Source organism: Besnoitia besnoiti (assembly GCF_002563875.1).
Source record: "Besnoitia besnoiti strain Bb-Ger1 chromosome Unknown contig00015, whole genome shotgun sequence".
NCBI lineage: Eukaryota > Apicomplexa > Conoidasida > Eucoccidiorida > Sarcocystidae > Besnoitia > Besnoitia besnoiti.
The window spans coordinates 319,056-346,538 of NW_021703917.1; the positions used below are offsets into that span (position 1 = coordinate 319,056).

At 58.0% G+C, this 27,483-nt stretch overlaps 5 protein-coding genes across 5 annotated transcripts; 3 read left to right on the forward strand and 2 right to left on the reverse strand.

Moving 5' to 3' along the window:
- Nucleotides 1-1,460: 1,460 nt before the first annotated feature.
- Nucleotides 1,461-3,638, forward strand: BESB_027530 (uncharacterized protein; the record flags this gene model as incomplete). The annotated part of the gene is made up of 2 exons (XM_029361427.1): nt 1,461-2,369; nt 2,436-3,638. The coding sequence occupies 2 exons, from the start codon at nt 1,461-1,463 to the stop codon at nt 3,636-3,638; spliced, it is 2,112 nt and encodes a 703-aa protein (XP_029215327.1).
- Nucleotides 3,639-7,402: 3,764 nt separating this feature from the next.
- On the forward strand, nt 7,403-8,392 carry BESB_027540 (AT hook motif domain-containing protein; the record flags this gene model as incomplete). The annotated part of the gene is made up of 1 exon (XM_029361428.1): nt 7,403-8,392. One exon carries the CDS (start codon nt 7,403-7,405, stop codon nt 8,390-8,392), a length of 990 nt encoding a protein of 329 aa, XP_029215328.1.
- A 2,931-nt stretch (nt 8,393-11,323) lies between these two features.
- On the reverse strand, nt 11,324-15,111 carry BESB_027550 (diaminopimelate decarboxylase; the record flags this gene model as incomplete). The annotated part of the gene is made up of 5 exons (XM_029361429.1): nt 11,324-11,681; nt 11,994-12,133; nt 12,653-12,828; nt 13,183-13,676; nt 14,219-15,111. 5 exons carry the CDS (start codon nt 15,109-15,111, stop codon nt 11,324-11,326), a joined length of 2,061 nt encoding a protein of 686 aa, XP_029215329.1.
- Nucleotides 15,112-18,796: 3,685 nt separating this feature from the next.
- On the forward strand, nt 18,797-23,708 carry BESB_027560 (putative guanine nucleotide-binding protein; the record flags this gene model as incomplete). The annotated part of the gene is made up of 8 exons (XM_029361430.1): nt 18,797-19,634; nt 19,958-20,097; nt 20,611-20,790; nt 21,351-21,581; nt 21,736-21,931; nt 22,485-22,644; nt 23,077-23,220; nt 23,642-23,708. The coding sequence occupies 8 exons, from the start codon at nt 18,797-18,799 to the stop codon at nt 23,706-23,708; spliced, it is 1,956 nt and encodes a 651-aa protein (XP_029215330.1).
- Nucleotides 23,709-24,399: 691 nt separating this feature from the next.
- Nucleotides 24,400-26,352, reverse strand: BESB_027570 (uncharacterized protein; the record flags this gene model as incomplete). The annotated part of the gene is made up of 1 exon (XM_029361431.1): nt 24,400-26,352. One exon carries the CDS (start codon nt 26,350-26,352, stop codon nt 24,400-24,402), a length of 1,953 nt encoding a protein of 650 aa, XP_029215331.1.
- Between the last annotated feature and the right edge of the window lie 1,131 nt (nt 26,353-27,483).

Sequence of the window (27,483 nt, forward strand, 5' to 3'; positions counted from 1 at the left end):
CGCCCTGGGCTGCGGAGATTGGGCAAGCCTGAGACGCACAGCAACGGCGCTCCGGCTGCGAGTTCGCTGCTTGCCAGTCTCCTTCAGCTCTCCTCAAAAAGGTAGCCGAGAGACACCTTCGTCCGCCTGAATCTGTGGCTCGGGTTGCTAGTTGCATGCCCGCACGGAGGGCGCTTGGTAGGTCTTCTCCGCCGGCTGGCGCGTTGCGGCACAACGGTCTCTTGCGTTTGGCACGCAGGGGGGGTCGGGGAGGGTGGATGGGGAAGGCGAAGGGGTCGAGTAGATGCAAGGAGATTTAGCAAGACTTGGTCAGCGAAGTGTGCGCCGCCGCCTGGCAGACGTCACGAGCTGCCCGCTCCATTCACGTCTGCTTCGCGCAGGGCTCTGATTCTGCCAGCTGACGCGGCGCCGCGAAATCGCGGCTTGCATCGAGGCAGGCGCGGCTGTGGAGCGCCGCGGGGGCGAGGGGGGAGCTGCTCCAGCGGGTCAGCCAGGTTTTCCTTGAGCGAGTGCTGCGGCTGGGAAAAGGCCGTAAACGCTGGATTAGAGCTTTCTGTGCCGCCAGACAAAGGGATTTCGCAAGCTTCCGCTAGCCCCAGCGGCAGAGCTCCCGCCTCGGGGGCGCATCAGCCTGAGGGCGGCGGCTTGCCACAGCTGCGTGTCTGCTGGACGCGGGCGCAGCGCGGGTCTGCGGATCCCGACTGATCGAGACCCCCCTCGGGTTTTCTTAGTTTTCGCCGGGGAATGGGAGCAAGCAGCGACGACTCCGCGCGATATGCGTTAGGGATTCTGTGGCTGGGCAACGGCGTTGACAGGTAACCCACGCGCGCGTTTGGCTGCCCTGTGAACTTTCCTGTGCGGAGTGCAGCGCGGACGACGCGTCCCCCCGGCTTGACGACTCGCTCTCCGCTGGCTGCGACAAAGTTGGAAGTCGTTTCCCGGTCTTCCCGCGGCCTGCTAAGTCTGGGGAAAGGGGGGCAACCTCCGCCAGCGCGTGTTCACGCGGAACGTCTGGCCTCCCACCAGCCATGTGCGCATTTTTTTCGTTTTGCCTCGTGCATCGTGATGCGTTCTCCTGCGTCCAGGTGACCGCCGCGTGCGCGACGGGCCGGGGGGGCTTTCTTTGGAAAAGCTGCTCGGGCTCCAGCTTCTCGGGTCCCTCGAAACATGTCGTCGAGCAAAGCCCCGTTTCAACAGGCCACTCTGCTTCTGCGTCCAAGCCTGAGAGTGAGCTCGGGTCGCACTCACCCCAGACGCAACGCAGATGACGAGGGAACGCCGCGGCGCAGGCGAGGCCACTGAGCAACTCAGCCGCCGTCGGGGGGGGAGGGGGCGGAGTTCCGGCGAGGCTTCAGAGGCTAGAAAACGCGGGCGACGGCTCACACACGCGAGCGACGCACCTTGACTCGCAACGAGTCGTTTCGACGAATTCGCTTTTCTCGGCTCTGTCGCCGGCGAGCATGGCGACGCGGCGGCTCGCCACATGGCAGCATGCCGGACTCTCTTTCGTCCTCCTTCTCTGCTTTTCTCGCGCGCTTTCCTCCGGAGGCGCTCCTACCTCCTCGAGTGCGCTGTGTGCCACTGCCGAAGATTCATGCCCGTCTCCTGCTGCCATGATCTCTCCTCGTTCGTCTGCACTCCGCCGCGCTACTCGCCGCGAGGGCCTGCGCTTACCGTCCGTCTCCTCGCCTTCCGGCCTCTTCTGGATCGCTCAGCTCGGCTTCGTGGGAGCAGTCGCGGCCTCCGCGCCGCGCGGGGGCTCGCTGCCGCGGGGCTCCACGGGCTCCGCGGCAGATGGCGAGGCGGGCGGGAGCGGCGGGCGCAGGGCTGGCGGTCGGCTCGGTCCTTCTCTGCCAGTGTCTGCAGGGCGCTGGAAGCTTTCCGCGGCGGGCGTGTTGCCTCTCCTCCTCCTGGTCGCCGCGCTCCTGTACCTCTTTTCTAGGCGTGTGCTGCAGGAGGAAAGACAGCGGCGCGCGGACGTCGGGTGGGAGAGCCTTTCCCAGCCGAGGCATGGCCTGTTGCGAGGGCGTCGCCTCGCATCTGCGGGCGGCCGCGGCGAGGTGGACGGCGGGCCGCAGGGCGCGCGGCGGCTTATCATCCGCAGCTTGTGTGACTCGCAGACTGCTCAACAGATCTCCTCGTGTCCCCCTTCGCCGCGGCCGTCCTCCCCGTCTTTCCCCCCGTCGCCGCCTTCGGTCGCGCCTGCGCAAGGCCCCTTCTCGGCGCTCTCGGCCGTCGGCGAGTGCAGTCGGCGCGAGAGGGCGGCGGCGAACCCCTGCAGTGCGCTAACGCAAGGCAGCGCGATGGAGCTGGAGGCCAACTTCGACGCGATTGTTCGCCTCTCCCTGCTTCGCTCGATGATGCACCAGGTAGGCGCCCAGCTCCGGGACCGTCTCAGGACGAGCTGAAGCGAGCGCAAAGTGCGCAGGCGCGAGCGCCGGGCGCGGCTGGCGGCGGAGGAGCTCACGCGGGCAAAGGCGAGCGGAGAGGGCGAGCAAACATCCGACGCCCTGGAAGCTCTGGAGAACGAAGTGATGCTGGAGCAACTCGCGATTCTTCAGCGCGCGCATCTGCCAGCGCGGAGACGCGTCCACGACCTCGAGAGGGGTGCAGTCACTCGCCAGACCCTCAAGGCGGAAGCGGTGAAGCGGCCCCAAGGCGCGAGCAGACGCGCGGCGGTGATGGAGGCGAGCCGGGAAGTCGAGGGACAAGACTTTGCGGTTGCCGCCGCGGAGGACCGGCTGGCGGCCGCGCGAAGCCGCCAGGCGAGGGCAGAGGAGACCGCGGCTCGCGGCGGTGGCGGCGCGTCGGGCCTCTCCCGCGACCTCGTCGCGGCACTGGAGAACGAAATCCTTCTGCGCCAGCGCGCTCTCCGCAGCAGCGTCGTTCGGCGCGAGGCGCTGAGAGCCGACCTCGTCAGTGACGCGGAGTTAGAGGCGGAGAAGAGCGTGATGCGGAAGCTGCGCATGCACGTGCGGCCTGTCGCGCAAAGTGTCGCAGCGTTGACCCTCGCCCGCCTCCGCGCCGAACCAGGCGTCGCAGACTGGCGGCCGGCGGAGAAGGCGGAGACAGCCGCAAGAGGCAGCGGGGCGTTGGCAAGCCGCGAAGAACAGCGCGCACAAGATCTCAGGCTGCTGGAGAAGAAAGCCGAGCGCGTGCTCGAAGACGCCGCAAAGGAGCGCGTGCGCTTGCGGGTCGCTGCCTCTCGCGAGCGCGCGTTCCGCAGTCAGCAACAGGCGAGAGGGGACGGGCGCGGGCCGGAGGGAGAAGGGCAGGAGCGGAAACCCGATCAAATTCTAGAGGATGCGCAAGGGAGACTGCAGGATTTCTTGCAGCTCTCCGCGTCCAGATACGCTGTGCTGAAGCTGCAGTGGAGAGAACTTGTCGGGGTGAAGGCTGCGGTGCTGATAAAGGAGCTTTTGGAGCAGGATGCCGCGGGCGAGGCTGGCAGCGAAGACGAGGGAGGGGGAGAGACGGAGGGGAAGACAGCGCCTTCGACGACGAGCCCTTTCAGACGTCGACACACGCGTGGTCACTCGAAAGCGAAGCGGAGGGTCGGACGAGGGCTGCGGCAGAAGAACGCAAACGGACTGCGAGCGTTAGTAGTGGCGACAGGGAAAAAAGGGCAAAAGCGGTAAGCAAGAAACCCATCCGGAGTAAGTGGAAGACACGCGACTTGAGATGTCCGAAGCGGAAACGCCTCATCCGCCAGTCTCCTCTGGCAGCAGCTCGGGAGGAGAGGGGGCCGGCATCCCGAGCGACAAGGGGAAGTAAAGGCGCAGGCGACTGCACCACCGCTGGCTCCCCACGTGGCGGAAGCAGAGGCTTCTGAGGCGGCACTTTCAGGCCAGCCGGAGCGTCGAAGAAGGGCAAGGCTGGAGCTGCTGAGACGGCAAAGGCGCCAGCAAGTGAGCGAGGCAACCGAGCTTCTGACGGAACGCCGGACAGACGATAAACCCCTCGGTGGCGCGTGTAAGAGCGGATGCGGAGGGAGAAGGACAGCCTTCGAACGGTCCGCTGGGCGGCGCTCGCTAGAGCGTCAGGAGTGCTCGATTGCGAGGAGAGGAACCCGAGGGAGATGTATGCGACAGCCAGGCAGACACAGCAGGTGCCGGTCGCGAGGCTGACACCGCGGGAAGAGAGGCGGCAGCGAACTGAGAGAGCGTGGCTGCCGAGACTCGCGCAGGCGCTCCTGGTGGCGGAGGCCCTGAATAAGCTGAAGAAGGGAGGGGGGAAGGCCGGTTCACAAACGGCCACTTCAGCGCGCATGCAGCCGAAGGCGATGCAGACGATGGCCGTATGGATATGACGAGACCTGCACAGGCGCCCCTGAGGAGGCTGCGGAAGAGGCCCCGCCCCTGGGGTAGCAAAGGGGGAGACGGCGGTCCGATCGAGTGAGCGAGACGGACGTTCCGGAGCGAGTCGTGGAGGAAGCGACTTGGAGGAGCCGCATAGGAAGCGAAGCCACCCCCCGCGATGTAGGGGGAGACGTGCTCTTGTGAGACCGCCTACAGCAGGCATCGCCGGTGTGAGAAGGCAGAGAAGGACAGCCCAAACAGGTCGCCCGCAGCGGAGCCATCCCGCAGGAAAGAAGGGGCAGACCGCAGCAAAGGTGACTAGCCACGCCGCGTGTGAGGACTGGATGGCAACGTGCGAGAGGCAGGGCGTCTAGGCGACGCCGTAGAGTTTGTTCACGGGAGAAATATCGCCCGTCAGACGGGAAGGTAACCAAGGGGAGGGTGGTTTGCCCCTTTCGGCCACGTGCTGGTTTTTCACCCTGCATTCTTTTTGGACGAGAGGCTGTATTCCAGATTCAGCTGCTGTGTTACTAGGGTATCTACTACTGGGTACTCTGTAGCTCAGCACCTGGGCAGCGTTTTGCAGGCGGCTCCAGGCTTGCGAGTGGGGAACAGCCGCCTGCGCAAGCAAGGCCCAATGAATGCGCGACTCTCGAGGCTGCAGCCGCCGGTGCGGCAGAGCAAGGACCTCTTCTGGCTGTCTACACGAGTTGTGCGTCGGCGAAGTCCCTTGGATCAGTTGACCGCTGCAGAGACACTCTGCTGGTCGGTAGTCTCTGTGCGCATATCTGTGCATGCACATCCGGCTGTGGTAGACGAACGTCGGAGACGGCACCTAAGCCGGTCGGCGTCTGTATTCGCCGACGCGGGGTATAGAAACAATTGAACAAAAATGTACGAATACAAAAAGAAGACATCAGGGCGTTGCTGGGAGCGTATTCTATGCTCTAGTGGTATCGAGCCTCTTTTGCCAGCTAGATTTCCTGGAAACTCCAACATTCGCATGCTTGATTGACATTTAACAGTAAAAACGCAATCGTTCAAGATATTTGTATCCATAGCAGGCACGTAAGATGATAACTATCCGAGGATATATAACCAGTTGAAAACCAGGCATTAATACAGCCAAGAGAAGCATGGCGTGCTCACGTACCACATGCGTACCTGACTCGTGTGTTGTTGTCACGCCCGCTCGTGTCAGAGAGAGGTTTCGTTCTCGCTTACATTGCCTTTTGGAAACGGCGACAGGGCGGGGACATCTCGCTCCGACCAGCTTCACGGAGGTGAGCCACGCTTCGCTTAGAAGAGTGCGGACGCCTCCTCCTTGCGAGCGGAACGCCGCAGAACGAAGAGAGCCGAAAGCATACTTCAGAGGCCCTCTGCGTGAATGGCCCTCGTGGGCAGGAGCGCAGTCTTGCACATAGTGGCTCCGTGAGCGGACAGGTAAAGGCTCATGGACGGCGGCCGAATCGCTCACGTGCCTTACATCGAGCTCTCTCTCCCCTTGTGAATATTTATGAATAACACTACACTCGCTACGGCATTCAAGTTGGAGAGGCGGACGACCTGAATGCGCATGTAAATAAATGCATGCTACGGAGCACTCGCACAGCGGTGCCTGCCAGTGTTTTCTTGCGTGCTGATTGAGAACCGATTTAAGGCCACCAAGTACCGCATGACAGTAGTGTTTCCTGGGGAGCGTGCAGGCGCGGAAAAAGCCAATTTAACGCTGGGCATGTATTTGCGTGCACACTTGAGTGAGTGGCTTCTTCCGTATGGATATTTCCGGGTACGAGTGACTCACCTTTGTCAGGCGTCCATCAGCTGGATGTTACGCAGTTGAGCGGGAACGCGAGTCTTGAGGGATAAGGCGCGTCGTCACATCGTTCAAGAAACTTCTGGGAACGAGCTGTTGGCTTCTTTGGCAAGGATCACGCATTTCTGACTCAACTTTGTGATGTATGAGGCAAAAACTGGGGAGACTCAACGGTCCTGAAGCTAGGCCAGGCTTGCGCGCAGTCTTGTTGCGGGGCGCGCGGAGAGGAGGGGCGACGGAAGACAAGATCGAATCCGCCGAACGTTGTTTTTGAATTAGCAAGTCATATTTTTTAGACAGTGGCCGTGTTTCAATGACGTATGTGCTATTTTTTATGTGGAAAATTAGGGCAGCAGTGGGGAGGGGTTGCGTGGCTTCGGTCCACGGTCTTGAACGCGCAGGAGTTTCCGTTTTCTTACCAGATTTCTTAGCACACCACCCGTTTCGCTCCTTTTCACACAGGCACTGGCGTCGTTTCTCACCTTCTTCTCCGGCCCCGTCCTCTACAAACATCTGCAGACCCATTCCGCGGTGCTGAGTTCTGGTTCGACGCAAAGTTCCTCGCACTCCCGTTCCCTTCTGCTGTCTCGTTGTATCCGGCCTCCTGGTTGTGCTTGTTTCGTGCGACCGCCCAGTCCTTTTCCGCGGCTCGAGACGAGGTCAGCTGAGCCCCTTTTTTCCTTGGGGAAAAGGCGGGGAAAACGATGTGCGGAAGGCAAAAATCGAGTGGAAGCATTGGATTTTCGTATCCGTTGTCTCCAACGCGCTCCGGGGGAGCCAAGTCGTCGGTCGGCGCGCGAATTTCTGTCTCTTTGTCCTACTTTTTGCTACGGTTCGCTGTCCAGCTCTCCTTTTCCGTGGCTTGTGCTGCGGTTTCCATCTGGACGGAGGCGCGCCTTTCGTGTCTTTTCCCGTCCGCCGCGGCCGCATCCTGCCTCTAAGCTGTTGCCCAGTGTCACGCGGCGGGTGGCTGCTTTCTCGCTCGTTTTCTCTACTCGAGCTCTGCGGTGTCTCGATTCTGGTGACTTCCTTCGCCAACTGTGCGCGCCAGGCACAGTGACACGGGAGGGCGCGCGACAGTTCAGAGCAGAGAGGCACTCTCTGCTGCCACCGGCATCGAAGCGACAGACAGACGGGTGGACTGCGGCCGCGAGCCGGGTACGGAAGCATCCGCGCGCCGAGTCGAAGCGAGGCGCGAGACTATGAGAACTCGGCTGCGTGCGAGACAGGCGCCGGCCCTCTGAATTCCGTTGCTGGGCGAGTGATTCCGGTCGTCCGCCTCACAAAGATGGAAACTGGCTTCAATTTCTTCCGGCGCATCACTCGAGGATCGGATCCTACGCGACCAGGGCATTCCTCGCCCTCTCCCGTCGCACGCAACAAAGAAGAAAAGCGCGTTCTTCTCCAGACGCTGCCGGCGCCTCTGCACGCAATCGACCCTCCAACGCAGGCTGCGCCTCGCGGCCCTGCGCGGGGCGGGGGGCGACCTAGCGAGAAGCAGCCGCACAGCGACCTCGAAGAGCCCTGTCGCCGCAACGGAATTGTCAAAGACGAGATTTTGGAGGACGCGAGCAGAGCGGAGCCTCCTCCCTCGCGAGGAAAGCGAGGGAGGCCTCGCAAGCAAGTCCTCTCTCCCTTTCTGGCTGAGAAAAAAGATGACAAAAGACGACGCCTCAGCGGGCAGAAAGACGCCGGCGAACTCGGCGAATGGAAGCGATCCGACCCCGAGGCGAGAGAGAGTGAAGCAGAGGGCGGGGAGGCGGCGGCGCTGCGACCCGAACCAGACGGCGGGGCGTGCGCAGCCGAGACAGACGCCCAGGAGGGACGGCCGTCAGGCGCAGAGGGACAAACGGAGAAAGAAGCTGCGGCGGGTGGCGCGCCGCCTGTACCTGTTGTGGTGAAGCGCGGGCGAGGCAGGCCGCGGAAGGAGAGGAAAGATGAGGCAGCGAGCGCGAATGTTCTCATCGGACCCAAACGTGGGCGGGGCAGGCCGCGGAAGCAGAGGCAAGACGACGAGCCGAGCAAGAATGTTTTCATCGGACCCAAGCGCGGGCGAGGCAGACCTCGCAAAATAAGGCCGGAGGGAGACGAGAAGCAGGAAGAAAAAGTCAAGCGGGGTCGCGGTAGACCGCGAAAGTATCCTCGGCCTGAAAACGCAGTCCCAGCGAACCCTCCGGCGCCAGGAGAGAAACGCAAGCGAGGCAGACCACGCAAGACGCCGTTTCCCAGTGCCGCGCCGGCGACCGAAAGCCCGCAACAGGCGCCCGTGGCGGAGTGACGGATGGTTCTATGCGCGCGGAGCGCCGTCGCGGCCGTCGCGGCCCTGGCAGCCAACGCACCGGCTGCAGGTCGAGTCTGGCCTTATTGCTCGGCTCTCTCTGGGCTGCCTCTGTACCGAAGCGCGCGCGCGAGATGGACCGGGGAGAGTGAGACACTGAGTGAGGGAGAGGGAGAGATCGGAGAGCGGCGTGAGCGTGCGTATGCCGTCTGCTCATGGACGCTGTGGCTATGTGCCGCGTGCCCGTTTGAGCGACGGCTTGAGACCGCTGCAAGGAGTTCACGATTGCGCGGCCATATTGAACGATCTGAGGGGGCGGGGAGGAAAGTCGAAAACGAGTGGTTTCTCCGCTGCCAGGCTGAAGTGCGACATCGATGTGGTCTTTGGTCTTAGAGAAAGCAGAAGACGCGGAACCCAGTGCGTGAAGGTGAGGAGACATTGACGGAATTTTTCCTTTGGAAGCGGCAGGCACACAGCGAGTGACTTTGCCAGGAGACGCCGCTGCGGGTTAGAACTGTTTCACGGAGCTAGAATGGCATTTCGAAGGTCGGAGGCGTCTTTGCGAGAGATTTAGGGTGCGCGCGGCTCGCGGAGCAGGATGAAGATCCAAGCGAACACGCAAATGCATGCGGCGGAGTGACGGGAGGCGGCGAAACGTAGTTTGAGAGGTACAGAGCGACAACGAGCGGAAGAAAATCCGAGGAAGAAGAGCGGTGCGACGTGGGGACGCAGACAGGTAATAGCGGAGGCTAGAGGCTGCTTTTGCGAAGTGGTGCAAAGTCTCTGCGCAGATGAAAGGGCCAGCAGTCAGACGAGACGATTCAGCCGCATTCTCCCTTTCTTTCTTCGGCTTCTCTCGGGCTTGCGTGAAAGATGCGCGGCGCGCAAAACTGCGTCTGAGCGAGGACTAGACGCGAGAGAGCGCAGCACTCTCGTCAGACTATTCGCGCCGGCTCCACCCTTGCCAAGGAATAAAATCACTCTCTGAAGCGCTTCAAGATAGCAGCTGTGTGGCCATCGACGTTGGCGTTCTAGACATGTACGCTTTTTTGCCACTCTACGGAATCAGTTTTCTTTACACCCTGTTCTCCGTCGGTGTCCGCACCCGTGTACCTACACCTCTACATATGGAATCATCTGTGCTGATGCGTGTCGGTTAAAACAGGGGAGGACTACATTTCAAAGCTTCACTGGCTGGTACTGTGCATGCGCATATATTTCCACATAGTGAGGCGTAAATATTTCAGTGTGTGTTGCCAGTTTTTTCTCGGCATGGCGTCCGGCTTAGCAGGCCGCACTGAAGTGGTCCAGTCCTGTCCGCGCTTTTGAGCATGTGTTCATACTCTTTCACGTTTCTCAACTTGCGGCGTCTCCTTGCTTCATTGCTGTTTCCCATGCCTTGTGAGAGCTAGACGATATAGTTTTGTGTGGAGACACTGAGCGTTTACGTGTGTGTCTATGCTTGTCTATCCGCAATCGGTGCCTCTGTTTCTCTTCCTTGTTTGTGTCGGGTCGGCGTGGCCACGAGAGAACTGTTCTTTTTGAATAATTGTCTGCGCTGTGAAGAACGCCGCGTCCGCGAGTCTCCGGTCACACTTATGGTCCGCGCACAGTTGCGAAGGGTGACTGTGCGCAGGCACATATGTATATATATTTATTTGTATACGTAAGTATATATATGTATGTGTGTCACTACACGTCGAGAGAGACGCCACGTCGACTTGAGATGCATTGACGTGCACCTGTCTCGCATAGTAAACTCAGAAAAGGCGAGTCTGTTACCAGTAATAGTGCAGGTCACTGAATGCAACACACGCATATGTAGCGGCGGAAGGCACGTTTTCCAGGCCTGCGTGCCTCCGAACTGATTCCGGAGGCGGAAACTGCGTCTCGCAGGAGGGCTCTGGGAGCGGTAAGCTCCCGTCTTGTGTCGGATGCGGTGTGAAGGGATTAACAGAACCAGTCTCGAAGTTATATAATATACATCGATGCGGGCGAATGTGCCAACTTGGCCCCAATGCGTGTCCATATGAACTATCACGTTTTTGAACAGCTGATGGATGTGGGAGCTGGTTTAAACGCGTATTCCTCACTTCTGCCTGTTTACACAGCCCTCCTGCGGAGGCGTTTCGCCGGGCAGAAAACCCCTGTTTAGCTTAGTGGGTCTCCCCTGTGTCGCTCGGTCCCACTGCACGCTCATCAGTACAAACGCGTAGATGTAGTATCATCAAGCGCACTTGTGATTTATCATCAGACGCACTTAGTCGTCTACGTTGCTACGAAATATGCATAACATTCCCATGCGGGTGAATGCCATACATTCTTGGACTCTCGTCCAAACGAGGTGCGTCTGTGTCGATAATTTCTCCTACGTGAACAGAAAAACTTGCCATAGGTGCAGATCATGCCCAGTCGCCTGCGGTGTATGAGCCATCCCCGTTTAAAGTCTTCACTTCATCTGTCACGCATATAAGGGAACTGCCTGTTCTACCCACACGCTCGGACGGTGCGCACATGCTGACCTTGTCGCGGTGGGTGAGAAAGAGTAAAAATCGGAGTTTCTCTGCAATGGCAACGCTACAGTCGCACAAGGAACTACACGTTGGATCCCGCACATTCATGGCTTCCAGTGAGGCTTCCTTTAAGTATGCACATCGTGGGCTTTGCTTTAGGGTGCGGCAACAAAGCTACCTATAGCAAGGGTTTACAGAGGGCGCTTAGAAGCGTGATGAAGGACTAGTGAAAAAGACAGAAACCCGCAAGGTACATTAGATCATCACAATGCCTCGCAGCGCAGCGCACATAGCACAGACATGCGCGAAATAAGGCGACAGTTGACGGACGAAAAACAAAAATGGATCAACTCGCCAGGCGTTCTGGGGCAACGAAAATGATCCAGGCCTGAGCGGGAGGCATGATACGCATGTCTTCTTATCTCACTTTTCGAACTCTGAACAAGAGAAGCAGCCCGATTGCCGCAAGGACCGCGGCGCCTGTGAATACACTGCGAGCACCAAATATGCACGAGGGAAACAGGCGCGAGTAGGAAAGAGATGAAGTGCGCATGGAAAAAAACCATGGAGACCTGAAAGACGTGAGCACACGCAAGAGAACGCGATAGGGAAGGGCCAGGAGCGATGACGTAGTGTCATGATGGCGAGAGACGAAGAGAAGCGACAAACCGCCAGGCAAAGACGGCTCTGCAACGGTTGCAAAGAGGTCTGCCAGGGTCTCAGCACGCCGAACTAAAACCACTTCTCCGTTCAGTCGTCGCAAGTACTCGGCGCAACTGAAAGCAGGAAAGCAGAAAAACCACGCAGCACAGAAAACACAGGAAGTCGGTACACCCCCCGCAGAGGCAACGGTACAAGGGAAAATGATCTCAGAGCAAGCATCGGCAGGCGGCTGACCGCAGAAAGGGACCAAGACTGGATGAAAACCACGCGAAATTGGGGGGACCGCTCGCAGGAGATACGCCCGCCGGCGCGTTTACGTTTGGTCTGCTTCTGATGTACCATTTCCACACATCAGCGACAAATCGCTTCTACAGGTTGCGGCCCTTTCTTCGCTTGGCCACGAAAAAACGAGGCCTCTTCCTTACCGGAGGCGACCGTTGTAGTTGAAGCACATCGAATGCCCGTGTGCGCCTACGTCGTGGATGAGAAGCAGATCACCGATATCAACACGAGGGAGGAGACGATCGACGGCGAACTTGTCGTTGTTCTCACACAGTCCCCCGACCTGAGAAGATCCCATGCCGCAGTTTACAGAAGGGGAGGGGCGGTGACGAGAAAGAGAGGTACAGACAGGGAAACAGAGAGCTGTCAGCCATCTCGAGAAGGGGTGTCCAAATGTGTGAGGGTGTGACGGCCAGGAAAAGTGGCCCGCCGAAGCAAGACCCCGTTGTCAAATATACGCTACATAAAGAAATCAAGATCCGCGATCCAGCACTGTAAACCTCAAAGTGAAGAAACAAAGACATTACAGTTCCCAGAATACTGAAGATGACTTCGGTTACGAGATACAGACAGCCATCTTCTTTATGATTGCAGTACATCACCACCACCACCCCACTGACCAGGCGCGGAAAGAGAGAGAGCGAGAAACCGGCTGGTGTGGGGAGAGACTGCTAACGGCATGGCAGCAGAGTGGAAGCACTGAGCCCTCGCAGTGGTATACCAAGAAGTAGCAAAAGGAACAGTACAGTGATCCGTCGAGCTCTCGTCGCACTGCAGTACAATGGTTGTCTTTTCGACGTACCACATCATAAAAGTGCTCGGTGTTCAGGTCATCGGTATTGTCGTCTTTATCAAAAAAGATGTTTCGTCTCGACGGTAGACGTGGATCATGATAATCTCTCTCAGGCACGACAGAGATGTGGTGGTACGCGCCGTACATACCAGGGCGCATCAGGTGAGCCATGCATGCATCGACACCTGAAACGGCGACGATGAAAGCGGCAGAAGCAGAAGTTGATGACAGATCAGCAGACGCCGCTAAGGAAATGCGCACGGTATGAATGAGAAGAAGAAAGGGCAAAGACGAGAGAAAGCCGGGCAGCATATACATGCGGGCATGATGAAAAGAACAGAAGAGACGAAGTGAAGTTGAATGGTCATCTGCGAATTATAAAACGGAGTGACAGGATGCCTTCTCCGCTAATTCGTATTTTGATTCGTTCTCGCGTGCTGTCAGTTCACTTGCGACTTGCTTGCCGATGCAAAGATCGGGCACTTTGTGATGACTATGCTCCAGGCGGGGGCGGGATAGTCGTGTTTTGCGATCCTTACCTATAAAGCGTTTGTATGTGTTTTTCTGGTGAATAACTCGGGTGACCAAGACGCCAGCATCAGCGGTGATGAGTCTCCCATTCTCAGCTACGAGTCGAGTGCCAGCCAAGCCCTGAAGCGCCAGGGTGCATTTGTACCAGGTCTTGATCCGCGCGGAGATCTCGTGCAAATCAAGCGGTTTCTCTTCAGGGTGGTAAGGCACGCCAAGGCCTCCTCCCAGATTGATCATCTCGATGACAATGCCCAGCCGCTCTTTGATCTCTGCTGCCAAAGCGAAGAGGAGACGTGCAGTCTCCACGACTTCCTCGACAGAAAGCGAATTCGAAAGGATCATAGCGTGCAGAGCAAACCGACGTACCCCCCCCAAATGGGCGCGCGATAGACAACGAAAAAGCTGCGGCTTCGTCATGCCAAATTTCGACTCCTCGGGTTTGCCCATAATCCTCGAGTTGCTCTGAACCGTAGACTGACGCGCATCCGCTGAGGGATTATACCTGCGAAATGCACGGCAACCAGTCAACAAATTAGGAATGTGAACACTGCAAAGGGAACCAGTCGGGGCACAGCCTGCGGCGGTGACATTGCCTCACAGCAGAGGAACCGGAAAAAGAAACAAGTCTGATGGGAGCGTGTACAGGGGGTAAACCCTGAATCAATATGAGGGCTGGCGAAAGAACGAATTGCTGCAGCACATGCAAGGCGTTGGGCAAGTTACCAGGACAACGGAATTAGGCCGTTGGTTTCTTCCCTGTGCAGAATCAGTTTGAGGAGATGCTGGGCGGTATCTCAACCGTGGTGAGAAACAAGATATTCCAGAGGATCGTTCTTGGAGTGGCATCTTTGAGACAGGATATTATTTATCAGCTTTGTCTGTGGGGTGAGAGAATCGGACCCGGTAAACAAAGACTGCAATACCTACACCAACAGTCTAACTTGTAGTCCGATATGTTCAGGGTGGGATCTTCAACTTTCCAGGAACTACAATGCCTTTGTCTACTCGATTTCGGTGAACACAAAGGACTCCGATAATTTGTACCTGAAGCATAGAAAGGCAGGTAAGACCCCCCCAAGTTTCTCATGGAGGAAGTCGAGGTGTGAAACGTCGTCGAGGTTGATAATTGCTCCCAAGTCTCGCGCTTTTAGGAAGTCCTCTAGCGGAGTCTGGTTGGAGGTAAAGAAGATACGCTCTCCTGTGAAGCCAGCAGCCTCTGCAAGCAGGAGCTCTGCCAAACTGCTGCAGTCCGCACCTAGACCCTCCTCTCTGAGAATCTCAAGGATAGCGGGCGTCGGCGTCGCTTTGACAGCAAAGTAATTCGTGAAGCCACCGGCGACAGAAAGCGAGGAAGGTGAACCTCTGCAGCTCTCCAGTGACTCGCGCGGAGAACGCGTGGAGCTATCACGCGCAGACTGAGTCGGCGCTGAGAACGGTTCAGACGCCCAGGAGAAGGCGGCGAGAAGCCGCCGGCAATTCTCTCGCAGGCGCGCCTCATCATACAGATAGAACGGCGTTGGGTGGATCGTCGCCTGCTGTCGAAAAAAGCAAGCCATAGGAGAAAACGCCGACGTGTCCTGGAAAGGAGAGTCGCCTGAAGAGACAAGCGATGACGGAGGGTGGAAAGAAGCGAGTTCGTTTTCCCCCTTTCGTGCGCTCGGGGAGGAAGACGAGGTCACGTTCGAGACAAGCAGAGCGTCTCGCGACTTTGGTAGTGGTAGAAGCGAGCGAAGACAGTACTCAGGCAAGTGATGCATGCAAGCCCCTTCTGACGAGAACCGGCGCGACGAAGAAGATGAACGTTGAGCCATCCCAGAAACATCGCCACGGCCAGAATAAGACGGTGAGTCCGGTGGCATCGACGCAGTCAGAGGCACCTGGCTGGGAAAAATTGCTGCTGACGCTCCTGAATCTGTTGCCGCTTCAGGACGCGCCATGATTGAATGGGTAGACGCACACCGGAGCGGAAAGCCAAGAGGAGAGAACCGGAGCGGAGGAAAATTTTGAACGGCAGCCGCTACCAACGAATCAGCAAGGGCAAGTCAACGAAGGCGGAAACGCAGAGAACACAGAAGAAACCGTCTGGGAGGCCCAAGCCAACGCAGCTGCAAGGACGAGGGCTTTACACCAGAAGACTTTTGATGGCAGTGTCCATGTCTTGCACGGTCTTCCATCGAACTGTGGTTGCCGCTGCTACACACAAAGACGGGGGAGGGGATGAGGCAAATGTTGGAGAGGCAGAAGGATAAGGAGCCCCTCAATAAGAGACGAGACGGCGTTTGCGTGAAAAACGATACGTGAAGCATATTTAGAGCACGGTCAGTCCGGGTGTTATGCTGCAAAAGTGAAGTGTCGGTGCTGTGACTCCTGAAACCAGAGTGACTTGCGGACCTGGAAGACGACCCGAACATGAAGGCCACCAAGTGAGCCCGACTTAACACACTCCCCTATCGCGGGTATCGTTCAGACTGAGCTTGTTTGATCAACACTACCGCTGCAAAATGCCGACAGGCGCTCGCCGACGTGACACACACTAAGAGGGAAAATGTGCCCAAACGGTAGAAAAGACACCAGAATCGAACATACAGATCCGTCCGCGGCAGGCGTAGCCGATGTTATATCCTTGTCTCATTGCCATTTTCTTGATTCGCCGCAACCCAAAGACTACGAACAGTAGCTCCGCATCCGGTCAGCACTGCACGTTTTTGATGTAGCGGGTGAGCAATGAGTCAATCATATGGAACCTTAGCTATTGACGACCTTGAGGAAACACGCACATAGCGTAACACCTCTCGGGCGCGCACTTCAGGTGGATGTTTACTCCTTTTCCGCGGCACTTTTTGGCTGACTCGGCAGACGATGGACGACGTCCAACCGCCTAGGAGATATCTTGGAACGCATACAGGTTGGGAATGTGTTTGCCTCCCCCGGATGCTTTCCCATTCATTCCAGAACTACAGTTACAGAACAGCAGCGGTATTGCGACTACGCTTTCCCCGTGACAGCATCGAGAGCTCGTTTCGGCTTTCCATGAGCACAGCGGTATCCAGCCACCACAGCAGTAAAGATGCAGAGAGGAGCAAGACACCTTGTTCGGCGCGGGTGAGGACTGACTCGTGTGCGACTAGTGAAGGCTTCCCTCATGCAGTGCATGAAAGGCTGCAACAGTACGGCCCTTCGTCAGAACGCACTGAGTAATTCCTTGGATAAAACATGTGCTGAGTGTCTGGAGGCACAGACGTTGCGCGAATGTTAGAAACGGTACCTGCCCAGCTGCCACCAACAAAGCAACTTAGAGCGGCCTGACGCGATCCACGACATAGACCTCCGATTCTCATTACTCATTTCGACCCAGTGCATCGCTTGGAAACAAAATGAGGTAACAGTGATGTGGGAAAGGCCAGAGAGTTGGACGGCGACGTGGTTTGCCGCTGCAGTTGCTGAGCAGTCCTTATCTTTTGCGAACCACACTTTCGGTTTTCGTGCATTTGCATATGGACCGTCGCATATCATGTATAGTTGTTTTCATGGCGACTGCAACTTGGCAGCGGCGCCACCGAACAAAAATCTCAGCTTTCTAGACTGTTGGCATCTTACAGTTCGTGCTTCCTACTCAGTCTTGAACTGCCACTAACTGGTCAACGCTACTGGGAGAAGGAGCGAAGAATTGTCCCTTGGCAAAGCAGGAGCCTTTCACTTTCACGTGGAAGAGGCAAGGAAGCTTCCATGAACTTCACGCCTGTGCTTGGCACTAGTATTCGACTCCTGGGAGCAGCTCCAGAAGCTCCCGCCTATTCAGTACCGGCATAAGGTGCCCGTGACTGGCACAGAATACATGAAATGCAGTCATGCTCCTGCGCTGAGCTGCCTGAACGCGCCGCCACCGCCCCTCGTCCATCGCTTCCGCTCTGCCAGGATGGAACATCCCCACCCCCCCCCCCCCCCCCGCCCCCAAGGCGACTGCACAAGGAAGCCTGTTGCACTCTGTTTCTTGGAGGAAAGGCAGCCCTAGAAAGGCCCTCCCACGGCTGAGGTAGCGGTCATCTTCGCGCAAAGCACCGTTTCACTGTGTGTTTGTGAGCACTACTGCACACACATCCTCCAGGTGTCCTGGCTTGTAATGACCAGGAGCTCGATCCCTCCAGCGGCGCCAGGCAGACGGTCTAAGGTTGCCCCACCCCTGACGGGTTCCTCATGAGACTGCCCGCTCCATATCATGTCCCATGCCCTTCGCTCCACCGTCTGTTTGGGCCTTGATCCCCCACGCTCTGCATCTCATTTCTGCGGCAGATCCAAGGAAACTCTCTGTTCGTGGTGACAGAGCCAAAAGTCCTCGACGGCTGACACGCTCCAACTCTCATGATTCGCTGGCAGCATGTTGTTTCCTAGACAAGCGGAGGTGCTTCCACGCTGCGAATGCTGCTGTTCAAGCTGCAACTTAACCTAGACCTTACGGGATGAGTATTCCGACAAGTCAGCAATAGGGTTCCTCCCTGACATCTAAATATCCCATCGCAAAAAATCCTCACTACCCTTTTACACTCAGTTTTCGATCATTGCGATGCTTCGGGTCCGTCCAAAATACAGTGTGTCGAGCGTTCCTGCCAGGCCTTGATTAATGCCACAGAGATTGGACGGCGCAGGGGTGCCGCAAGGCCTGCACAGCCAGGAAAATCGTGCGCTTGACACAGCGGAAACCCGTAGAATAGGGCTGTTCTTTCGATGAATGTGTCAACGTCCTCTTGTTCCTTTCTTTCTGAACGAGCAGATCGAAATTTATGTAGGATTGCCGCGGGCAACCATCCGTTATGTAATCTGTGTCTCGTGGTAGGCTGCATGCAGATGCATGGAGCATGCGCTACACTTCCACATCGCCAGCCGTTCTCTTCGTCGTGAATGGATCGTAACGCCTGCAGCCAAAGGAGTATGTTTTGAATATGAATGTTTGTGAGCGGGCATTGTGGGCTATCATTCATTGCAAGGAGTCCAGTTTTGTGTCCTCTTCAACGTCTGCGAGGTAGTTTCCAGAGACAAACCAGTGGTTACCGCGGATGAGTGTGTCTCCGTTCTACCCAGTTTCCCGCATTCAGAAGCTGTGGTCTCAGCATTCTGCCCGACGACCTTCGGCTGCCTCGTGCGTCCCGCAAAGAGGGGGCTGCTAACGTTGGCAGACACCTACACAACTTCCGTTGTGCGCGACTCAGTGAGAATCTTTTGTTGCTGTCCTGACCATGCTTTTCTTTTGGGAAACTCGGCCTGTCGCAGCTCAGTATCTGACTATAGGGAAAAACTACGGGGTAAACGCCCGTGTAGCGCATCTGGGCGGGAGTATCTCACTTCTTCAAGTACTGAATAGTGGCACCGGCTTACTTGTGTGAGTGACTGCTGCCATCGCGTCGCGCCATCAAGTCGCGCGAGGAATTTCTCGAATCACGAAGGCATCCCGCATCTGTATGTTCCACAGTTTTCCTAGTAACAGTAGAAGCTGCTGCCGCTCTCCCTTCGTTTGAGGGTGTGTAGCCGTGTGAGTCTCCGCTCCTTCATCAGGTCGTCTGTTCATGCCGGCCTCGAGCCCTTCGTCGGGTGAGACCGTCGCCGATCCGCGCTACCACGCCTGCACAGATGGAAGGCCCTGAAGACTTTCACGGCGTTCGTACCTCTGACGAAGGCAAGTCCCAAGGACAGGTGAAAGCCGACGCTGGGGGTGTGGAAGCATTCCCCGCGCCTAGCGTGGCGTTGGAAGGCGCCGAAGCTGCGAAACGGTCTGCAGACGCGCACGCCTCTGAGGATGCCGCGTTTGGCTGCTTTCACGGAGCGAGCGCCGAGGATGGTGCGGAAGGCCAAAACTGCGTTCCATCTGCAGAATATGTTCTTCCGTCTTCCGCACAGTCCTTCGCCGCTCAGTCCTCTGCCGCTGACAGCGTGGGGGGGATGGCCTCGGCTGGCGACGAGTCCTCTGCGTTCCACCGTGTTTCCTCGCCGGTCTCCCTTCCTGCCACGTCGTCCCTGCTGAAGCCTTTGGCGCTTGCCGCAGCAGCCGAAGCTCCCTTCCGTGCGCCTCTTGCTACGTCTGATGACGAAGCCCCTTCGCCGCTAGCGACGATGCGCCGGCCGCCTGTCTTTCGCCGGCGAGAGACTCAGGGCCTACGCAGGGTTCGGCCGGCGGCTGCGAGTCTGGCCTGTCCAGCGGCGGCGGCCGCTCCCTTTGGAGCGGAGAGCGGCCGGGCACATGCCGCGCAGTTCGCGTCTCTTGCGAACTGCGCAGGACGCGCGCGCCAGTCGAAGCGCGCGAGGGAGGATACTCATCGGCGGAGACGGAGGAGGAACGGGAACGAAAACTGCTTGCGAGGTGCGGCTTGGAGCGTCGATGGAAGCGCCTTCTTGACTTGGAGCGAGGACGCGGTTGTCAGGCTCTTCGCGACTCCGGAAGAAGAGGACCTGGACTTTGCGGGGACGGAGGGTAAGCACAGGAAGTTTAGGTTCTCCACCACGTGAAGCTGTGGTGCACGATTCAGTTACGCGGCATGCCTGAGGCTTTTTTGCATGCTGCTGAGCGGCCAACCGAATCACGTTGCAAGCATGCCCTACCGCCTATAGCGTGAAAGCGTATGCCCAGTCGCTGCCCGTCCTGGGCCGTGTTCCAGGCAGCTTTTCGATAATGCCTGCAGTTTCACGGCAGTGCTACTTCGGCAGCAAAAGGGCTCGTGCTCTCAGTCGGGCCTTCTGATGTTGAAAACCGGCGCAGTGCCTCTCTTCTCGGCTCCCCCACGCTGTTCTGTGCAGACTCCGCGGCCCCTGCCACGATGGATCCATGGACGTATGCTGACGAAGGAGAGTTGATCTTTGATTGCGCCTGGTTTCCGCGGCTTGACTGGGCACAACCGCGTACGTATTCGTACGCGGTCACCAGCCGCGACCACCCGGTAGGTGAAACACGCAGCCTCGAGCTCTGCGGCGCTGCCTGGGGTCACGCAACCTCTTGCAAGGCGTTTGGCACGGTCCTCTGCGTCAGGTGTTCCAGACAGGCGCACGCCTGGAGAGGGCATGGGAGGCCTTTTCAGCCTCCTGCCGTCACGTTCAAGTCTTGCGTGGTTCTGGTGCAGACCGGGGGCGGGAGAGTCTCCACGCTCTTTCTGTGCCGTTTTCGACGGGGCGTGACCAGCCGCGTGTTTGTCGCTCGCCTTTGCACTGAGCCACTCCATGTCGGAGTGTCTCTTCGCATCCGTGATGGCCATCGAATGCCGTAGGCAAACTTCTTCTCATGTGACCCTCTCCCGCAGCGTCACGGCCTCAACATGCAGTCCATTCGGCGCTCCTCTGTCTGTGTGGCTGGCGAGCGATTCTGACTGGCGCCTGAGAGAGCGCACTTCGTGGGTGCCTCTGTCCTGCTCACTGGATCGTTTCTGCGTGTTTCTGGCGTTTGGCTGCCTCCACAGGTCCACCTCTACAGCGGGATTGATTCCTCTTTGCTGGGCACCTACTCGTGCTACAATCACCTCGACGAGGTGGCGCATGCATACTCGCTGCTGTTTCATCCGCAGAAGCCGCTGCTCCTGGCTGGAGGCATCAGCGGCGTGCGGACGTTCGACCTGGAGCGACCGGGAAGGCAGACGCAGGTGAGAGGCAGTCTGCGCAGACGCACGAGGCCACAAAGGCGTGAAAAGCGGGGGAGAGGTGCAGGAAGACTCAGGGCTCTCGGGTCAGTTCGCCGCGATGCACAGGAGAAGCGTGGATGGAGGCCTGACGCGGCAGATATTGGCGGGCACCACCGTGCGCCCAAACGAGTGGGTGCGCCATCTGGCAACTGCAAAAGTTGTTGATCTGCAGCTTGCCTTTCCTCAATGCATACGCGTTTGATGGTTCCTTATTCGTCTGCATAGACACACTTCCATCTATTCAAAATGTACCTGCGCCCACATATAGTCAAACATATATACATATATATGTATATACATACAAAGCGGCCTCCTTCGTCGATCATGCATATGCAGTGGGGTATATACTCCCTGTTCAGAGTTTTACTGAGGCAACCTTGTGGAGGGACGCGCGGTCTCGCAAAAAAGCACGCCCAGGGGTTGCTTTGTGCTTGAGATGCAAGGTTTCGAGAACTTTTTTTTTTCGCACATTGTTTCGACGCTGTGGGCGCCGGAGTCTATGTGTCTGGTGCTTGTTGTAGGACTTGCGTTTTGCGACGCGGCGAGCAAAGCAGGGCCAGAAAGGGATCATCTCCTGCATGGACTTCAAGCGGGACGGCGCAGGCGCCAATAGACTGTTTGCCTGCGGCTCGTACAGTCAGTCCGTGTGCGTCTACAGCGAGGAGGGCAGCGGAAGAAGGAACGCCACCCCCTTCACTACCCCGACCCACTGTTTGCTCGACAAAGACACGTCCTGGGGCGGCGTCACCCAGGTACGATGTTTCCGGCTTCGAGGCGGCGTAAGCCGTTCACATACTTATTGTTTGGCTGGCGTTTCCTTCGTCGCCCGAGAAGGGGGTTGTATCTTGCGCAGCGCCCTCCCGACTTCGCCGATGCGTTGTCGCCTCTGGCTGCGGCTGTTGTCAGGTCAAATTCGTCGGCGACAACTTGCTTGCCAGCGGTCACCGCCAAGACAGCGTGCTCCGCTGCTGGGACCTTCGGAAGCCAGATGCGCCAATGCTGCGGCTGAGGAGGGAAACGGCTCAGAGCGGTCAAAAGTTCGCGTTCGACACGTGCCTCTTCGCGGATCCAGAGGAAGGAGATATCTTCCTCCTCGTCACAGGTGAGAAAAAGAGGAGAAAGAACTCGCGATTGAGAGGGAGGGAGAGGAGGAAGCCGGTATAACAAACGTAAACAGACAAGGGAGTGAAGGAGTGTGCTGTGTGGCATCACCTTAGCGGGCATACATACATACATACATGCATACATATATACATACACACACTCTGGAGGCTGACGCATGATAATTCGGTCAGATTCGGGGGAATGAGCCCGTCAAGAAATGCCGGCATGGGTGTAGAGTTTTAGCGGCTGTCTCCCATTCCTGGCTGCCGTGCGCTATGTCGTAACTGAAGCGCCTTCGGGTCTTCTGGAGGCGTGCACTTCTTTCTTGCTCAAGTCGCCTCAGGTTTCGTCGTACACACGCCGCAATAGTTATCCTCGTAACTACGTTCTGGTAATGCACTTAACATGGTGGTCATGAACTTGAATCCTGCGGACAACGACCTTCACTTTGCGCTGCGGACGATCCCCGCTGGCTCTTGACTTTTTTTGCTCGAGGAGTTCGCGCGGGACATCGGTCTGACTCCCTCCCGTGTGAACTCTCGACCGCGCAGGCGATGAGCTCGGTCAGATGTCGTTCTTCAGCCTCGCGTCCGGAAGGTGCATTTCCACTCAGTCGAACGCGCGCGCCGCTGACGCAGCGCGGCCAGCGGCGTGTGTCGCTGCGTCATTCCATCCGCGGCGCCCTCTTTTGCTGACGGCAGTCGGAAGCAGGTAAGAGGAGTTCCTACGCGCGATGCGGGGTGCGGCGGAATCTTCAGACGGGCAGCAGAACGGGCTCGAGCGCAGCGGGTTGCGCGGATTCCCCGTGGGGAAAAATGCACGAGGCGCTGGCGGTAGCGGCTGGTAGGAGAGTTCGACGTCTCCAGCCTAGCCCCGTTCAGTCTCTTTCCCTGGAGTCTTTTTCAGGGCGGCCGTGGCGAGTGACACATTGCGGTTACATGCAAAGTTCATGATCTCAGCGAGAAGCGAAGTTGTGATTCGCGTGTTTATGGCAATTTCTGCCTCAGAGTTCACAGCCTCCCGCAGTCCTTCTCAGCTTTCGCTCCACAGGTAGTTCAAAGCGAGTCTTGTTGTGAACGCCTTGGCTTGCCAATGCCCCGAGAAATCAACCGTATTTGCGTTCTCCTTTTTGGGCCTTCTCAGACAGTTTGACGATTTTACCAGCTCGACGGCCTCGAGTTCCGGAGGCCTCTCGCCGGCGTCGTCGGATGCCTCAGACGCTGAGGGCAACGAAGGCAACTCGCGTTCGTTCGAGCACGAAGCACTGTGCGTCACGCGACGCCCTGGGTGGGATGTGTGGACGAGCAAAGGAAGCCGGAGGCCGCCTTCGGGGCACGCACCGGTGCACGAGGAGACGGAGCACTCAAAGAGGCTGAGAAAGGAATGCCTTGGCTCCAGACGGCAACGGGCGCCGTCCGTGGAAGAAGGAACGGGTTGCTCTGTGCGGGTTTGGCAGTGGAGAGACAGACCGGTGGGCACTGGATGTGGGGATTCGATAGCTCTTCAGCACGGGTGAAGACAAGCGTTGCATCGCATCAGTACTCCGCGACACTTTGCTTCTTAGCCCTCGGGTTTTTGAAACCAGCTTTGTCGTCTAGGCCTGGTATCGCCTAGGCGTCGCTTTCCGTTTTCACGGTGCCAGTCATGTAGCGGCGGCTTGACTCTCGCAGAACTTCGTTTTCTGTGGTGTGAGACTTTTCTCAACTAGAATATCCGAACTAGAATATCCCCTTGTCCAGCCACGGCTCAAGCGTCAGGCGGGACCTTTTCCTTAGGCGCGCGGGGCTAAGACCGGAAAGCAGACGGCTGCTAAACGGCGCCGGTCGGGGCGACTCCCTCAATGTCGCTGCTGCTTGCCAGCTATTTCGTGTGTCACGGCGTTCGAGGAAACAGTCGTCACAACCGGTAGACAGCGTGAGGGCGTGGGGAGGGTACTCGCAAGTCAGGATTTGAGGTTGCCTCACCAGCTGAGCAGGGAAGCCAACTGCGACACGCTCTCGCAGCGGTGGCGCGGTGTTGTCGCGAAGTTCTAGCTACGGCAGACGGGACTTCGACGGCTTGCAGGGAAACGAGCGCAAGTCAGAAAGTAAAACGGTAGCGCACCTGCTACGATCTGCCGTACAGACCCCGCGGCCATTGTGGTTCCGCGCACTCGACGGCGCTCTACGGCCGAAACGAAAGGTCGAAACGCCGCGGCGAGCCATCGGGAGAACTCTAGACGCACGAAGCTGCAAGGTGTGTGCGGCGCAGCTGGGTATTGCAGGAATGAACCTCAATGGTTGTGCCACCAAAGGAATTCCGTAGCGACGTGCTGGTACTGGGAAACGGCGTGCGTGTGACACGAAGAACGTCTATGAGCAGAAACGGAGCTTCAAACACACGCGAGAGTCGCGCGCAAAAACAAAATCAAGACACTATCGGTAAAACTCACACCATCATACGATCCTGTTGACGGCGCCCTACGCCCTAGCCAGACTCCTGAGCCGTAGCGGCGCCGGCCGCAGCCTTTCGACCAGCCCTCTCGCGCTGGCGAATCAACCCAGGCATGTTTTTCCTCGCCACACAGTCCCTTTCGCCCTTTTCCTCTCTCACGTACAAAATGGGCGCGAGCTGGGGAGACAGCGATGCCAGCTCCAAGGTGGCGGTCTTTGCCAGCTCGGAGCGAGTCTCCTCTCCTGCTCCGCCCTGGACGTTTTTGCCTTCAGTCTCCGCCGCCCGCGGCCCGCACAAATCAGCCGGCTGAAAGAGGATCTCTATCGCGAGGAGATCCTCAGGCGTCCACTCACGGCAGGACGGAAGCGGCGGGAGGAGCTGCGCAGCTTGGTAGACGGCAACGGGGAACGCGGCGAGCGGCAGCTGCGAGGCAGGTCGAATGGTTGACGAGGCAGCCGCGGGCGGGGAGCCCTTGTCCTGAAACACCTCATCGATTCTCTTGATAGCTCGTTCGGCAAACGTACTCAAAGCCACGAGCTCTGCGAGTATGTTCACGGTGTCGCGGGGCTTTACAATTGAAACACCTTCTATCGACTCTGTGGATCCAACAGCGCCCGCGTGTCGGCCGGCAGAATCGCCGCTTCTGGCCTCCTCGGCGTCCCCCCTAGCAGCCGACGCTTCGCCTGGCCCCGCCTCCTTGGCTGCATCTGATTCACTGCTGTCCTCTGAAAACAGCTGTGTCGCCTTCGTGCGGGCGTTTTCCATCACACCGGGAGCTACCGAGCTCTCAGCGTCGTGGAGCAGATCTTGCAGTCGCTTGTGAATGAGGGCAGCAGTTCTCCGCTTCGCAGTCCAGAACGCCTGCGCTGTCAGCAAGCGAAAGGCGTCTGCACTCGCCGCACGCCGTCGCTTCACCTCAGTCCAAAACGAACTCCAGACAGATGTCGCGGAGCCGTGGAAGTCCAGGGAGGGAGCGGCGCGCGACGCAGAACACGAGGCGGCATCCTCTTCTCGCGCGGCGATCTCCCCCGTCTGAACTCCCTGGGACTGTCGAAGCGCCTCCTCTATGGCGTGGTGAACTTTCTCTCGAACCTCCGGAGAGCAGCGCAGACGGCGCACCAGAATGGCTTCTGGGAAGCTCTCCGCCACTTTGTCCGCATACTTCACTTTCTCCAGGCCGCTGCGCTCCGCCGAGAGGCTCACGACGTAGCGCTGGCCGTTCTCCACGAATATAACACCGACGTCATCGATGCACATGCCGCCCCCCAGGGCAAAGCGTTGCGAGCCATCCGCAGGCCCTCCCGCTGGAAGGATCAAGAGAAGACACCGTGTGACGGCTCGTGCAGCTGCGCGAGAAAACGAAAAGCTGTGGTGGTCACGGGAGAGGAAAACGAGGTCGCCATCTCCAAAGCTGTTCTCCAGAAAGTAGTCTGTTGTGTAGCCCCAAAGCTTGCCGTAAAACGGGGTGTCGCCTTGAAACCTCGCGCGGAGGGCAGGAAGGTCCTTCGCGAGCATGCGCCGTCTACGCTGCTCCCAGTAAAGCCCGAATCCGACGAGAGGGAAGGCCAGCGGAGCAAGGCGCCACCACCAGGAGGAAATCGACGGCGCGCCCGCCGCTGCGCGGCCACTCCGGGAAGACGACGGGTCTGAGGGCTGGTGAGGCGCTGAGGAAGACGACGCGGAGGCAGACCACGCAGAAGTGGAGAACGAAGACGACGCGAAGGGACGTGTCGGGGGCGCGAAAGCGACAGACGAACGGGCTACGTGTGACTTGGTCACCGGTTGAAGAGCCAAAATATACTGGTTTTCGCAGGAACCAGGAAGACGAGCAGAAAAAAAGCCCGAGGAGGCAGCTGCGCTTCGCTGATTGCGCGAACTCAGGCCTTTTCGCTGTCTCGAAAATCCTGCTCGCAGCGCGAGCTTCTCCGGGAGGCCATGCACCGGCTGACCCGCGATCGCAGCCTGCCTCAGGCCGGGGGCACCCATTGTTCTGCTCCGCAGGAAAAAGGGATTCCGCACCGGTGGAAGCCGAAAGGTCTGCAGGATTTATGAAGTGAAGGACCCGCGAAGCCTCTCCTTCCGTACTGAAGAAGTCTCGGCGTAGAAGGAGGCTGAGTAGGCCTGGGCAGCCCCGCGCCCCTCCCCTACGCGGATTTAACCACACGAAACCGGGGTGAACACACCTACGGAGCCTAGTCTCCTCCTAAAAACGGAGGCTAAGAAACTCCGTCGCGAGTGCAGTACCCGACATCGAGTCATGCGAAGAGTGAAACGGGGTAAAACAGAATATAAGCACGCAGCGCGTCGACTCCGACGCAGCACTAGAGTCTACAGAACACGAGGCATGATGGTCACTCTCTCATGCAGTTATGTCGACTGCTGCTGTCTCCAAAGCAGTAGGGAAAATGGGGAAAATATGTGGAAGTGAGCGTCCAGCAAATCCACACATAGACAACCGCGCTCTACCGAGTGACCTTTGGCGTACCAGCATGTCCACAGCCAATCGTTTTCTCGCCTCTGCAGGAATTTTATACAGCACCGGCGCAACAGAGCAAGCAAATGTAGGGCAACCCAGAAAGGGGAAGCCAAAAAGCCATCACATTGACGGTCATTTGCAGGTAGCTTCTTTTATTATTGTATCTGGCGCGCCGTTGCTACTCCAGCTGCATGCGCCGCCGGTCAAGTGCCTCCACCAGTTCCTGGTGAGAAACGACAGAAGAGCAAATTATCTTTCTTATTTCATGTGCGGATAAGCGTCCCCACTGTCTCGCATTTCCCCTCTCTCCACTGAATGACGTCTACTCCTGCCGACGATCCGAAAGAGTTGGGAGCTCTTCATTCCCCTGTGATCAGAGGCGCTGTGAGATGTGTAGAATGCTGCGGCCATCTTCCACGCCGAGGCTTCAGGCGGAATTCACAGGAATTAGAAATGCATAGTCACTGTGCATACCGCAGCAGGCTCTCCGTTTTCTCTCCAGCTCTCTGGAAACCGAGGTGTGCACTGCCCGAGCACTCGAATTGTTCGTTGCTGTGTACTGTTCCGGATTGCACGCAGTGACGGTAGTACTTCGGCTGAACTGTATCGTGTTTCTCACTGCGAAAAGAGACAAAGTTGCA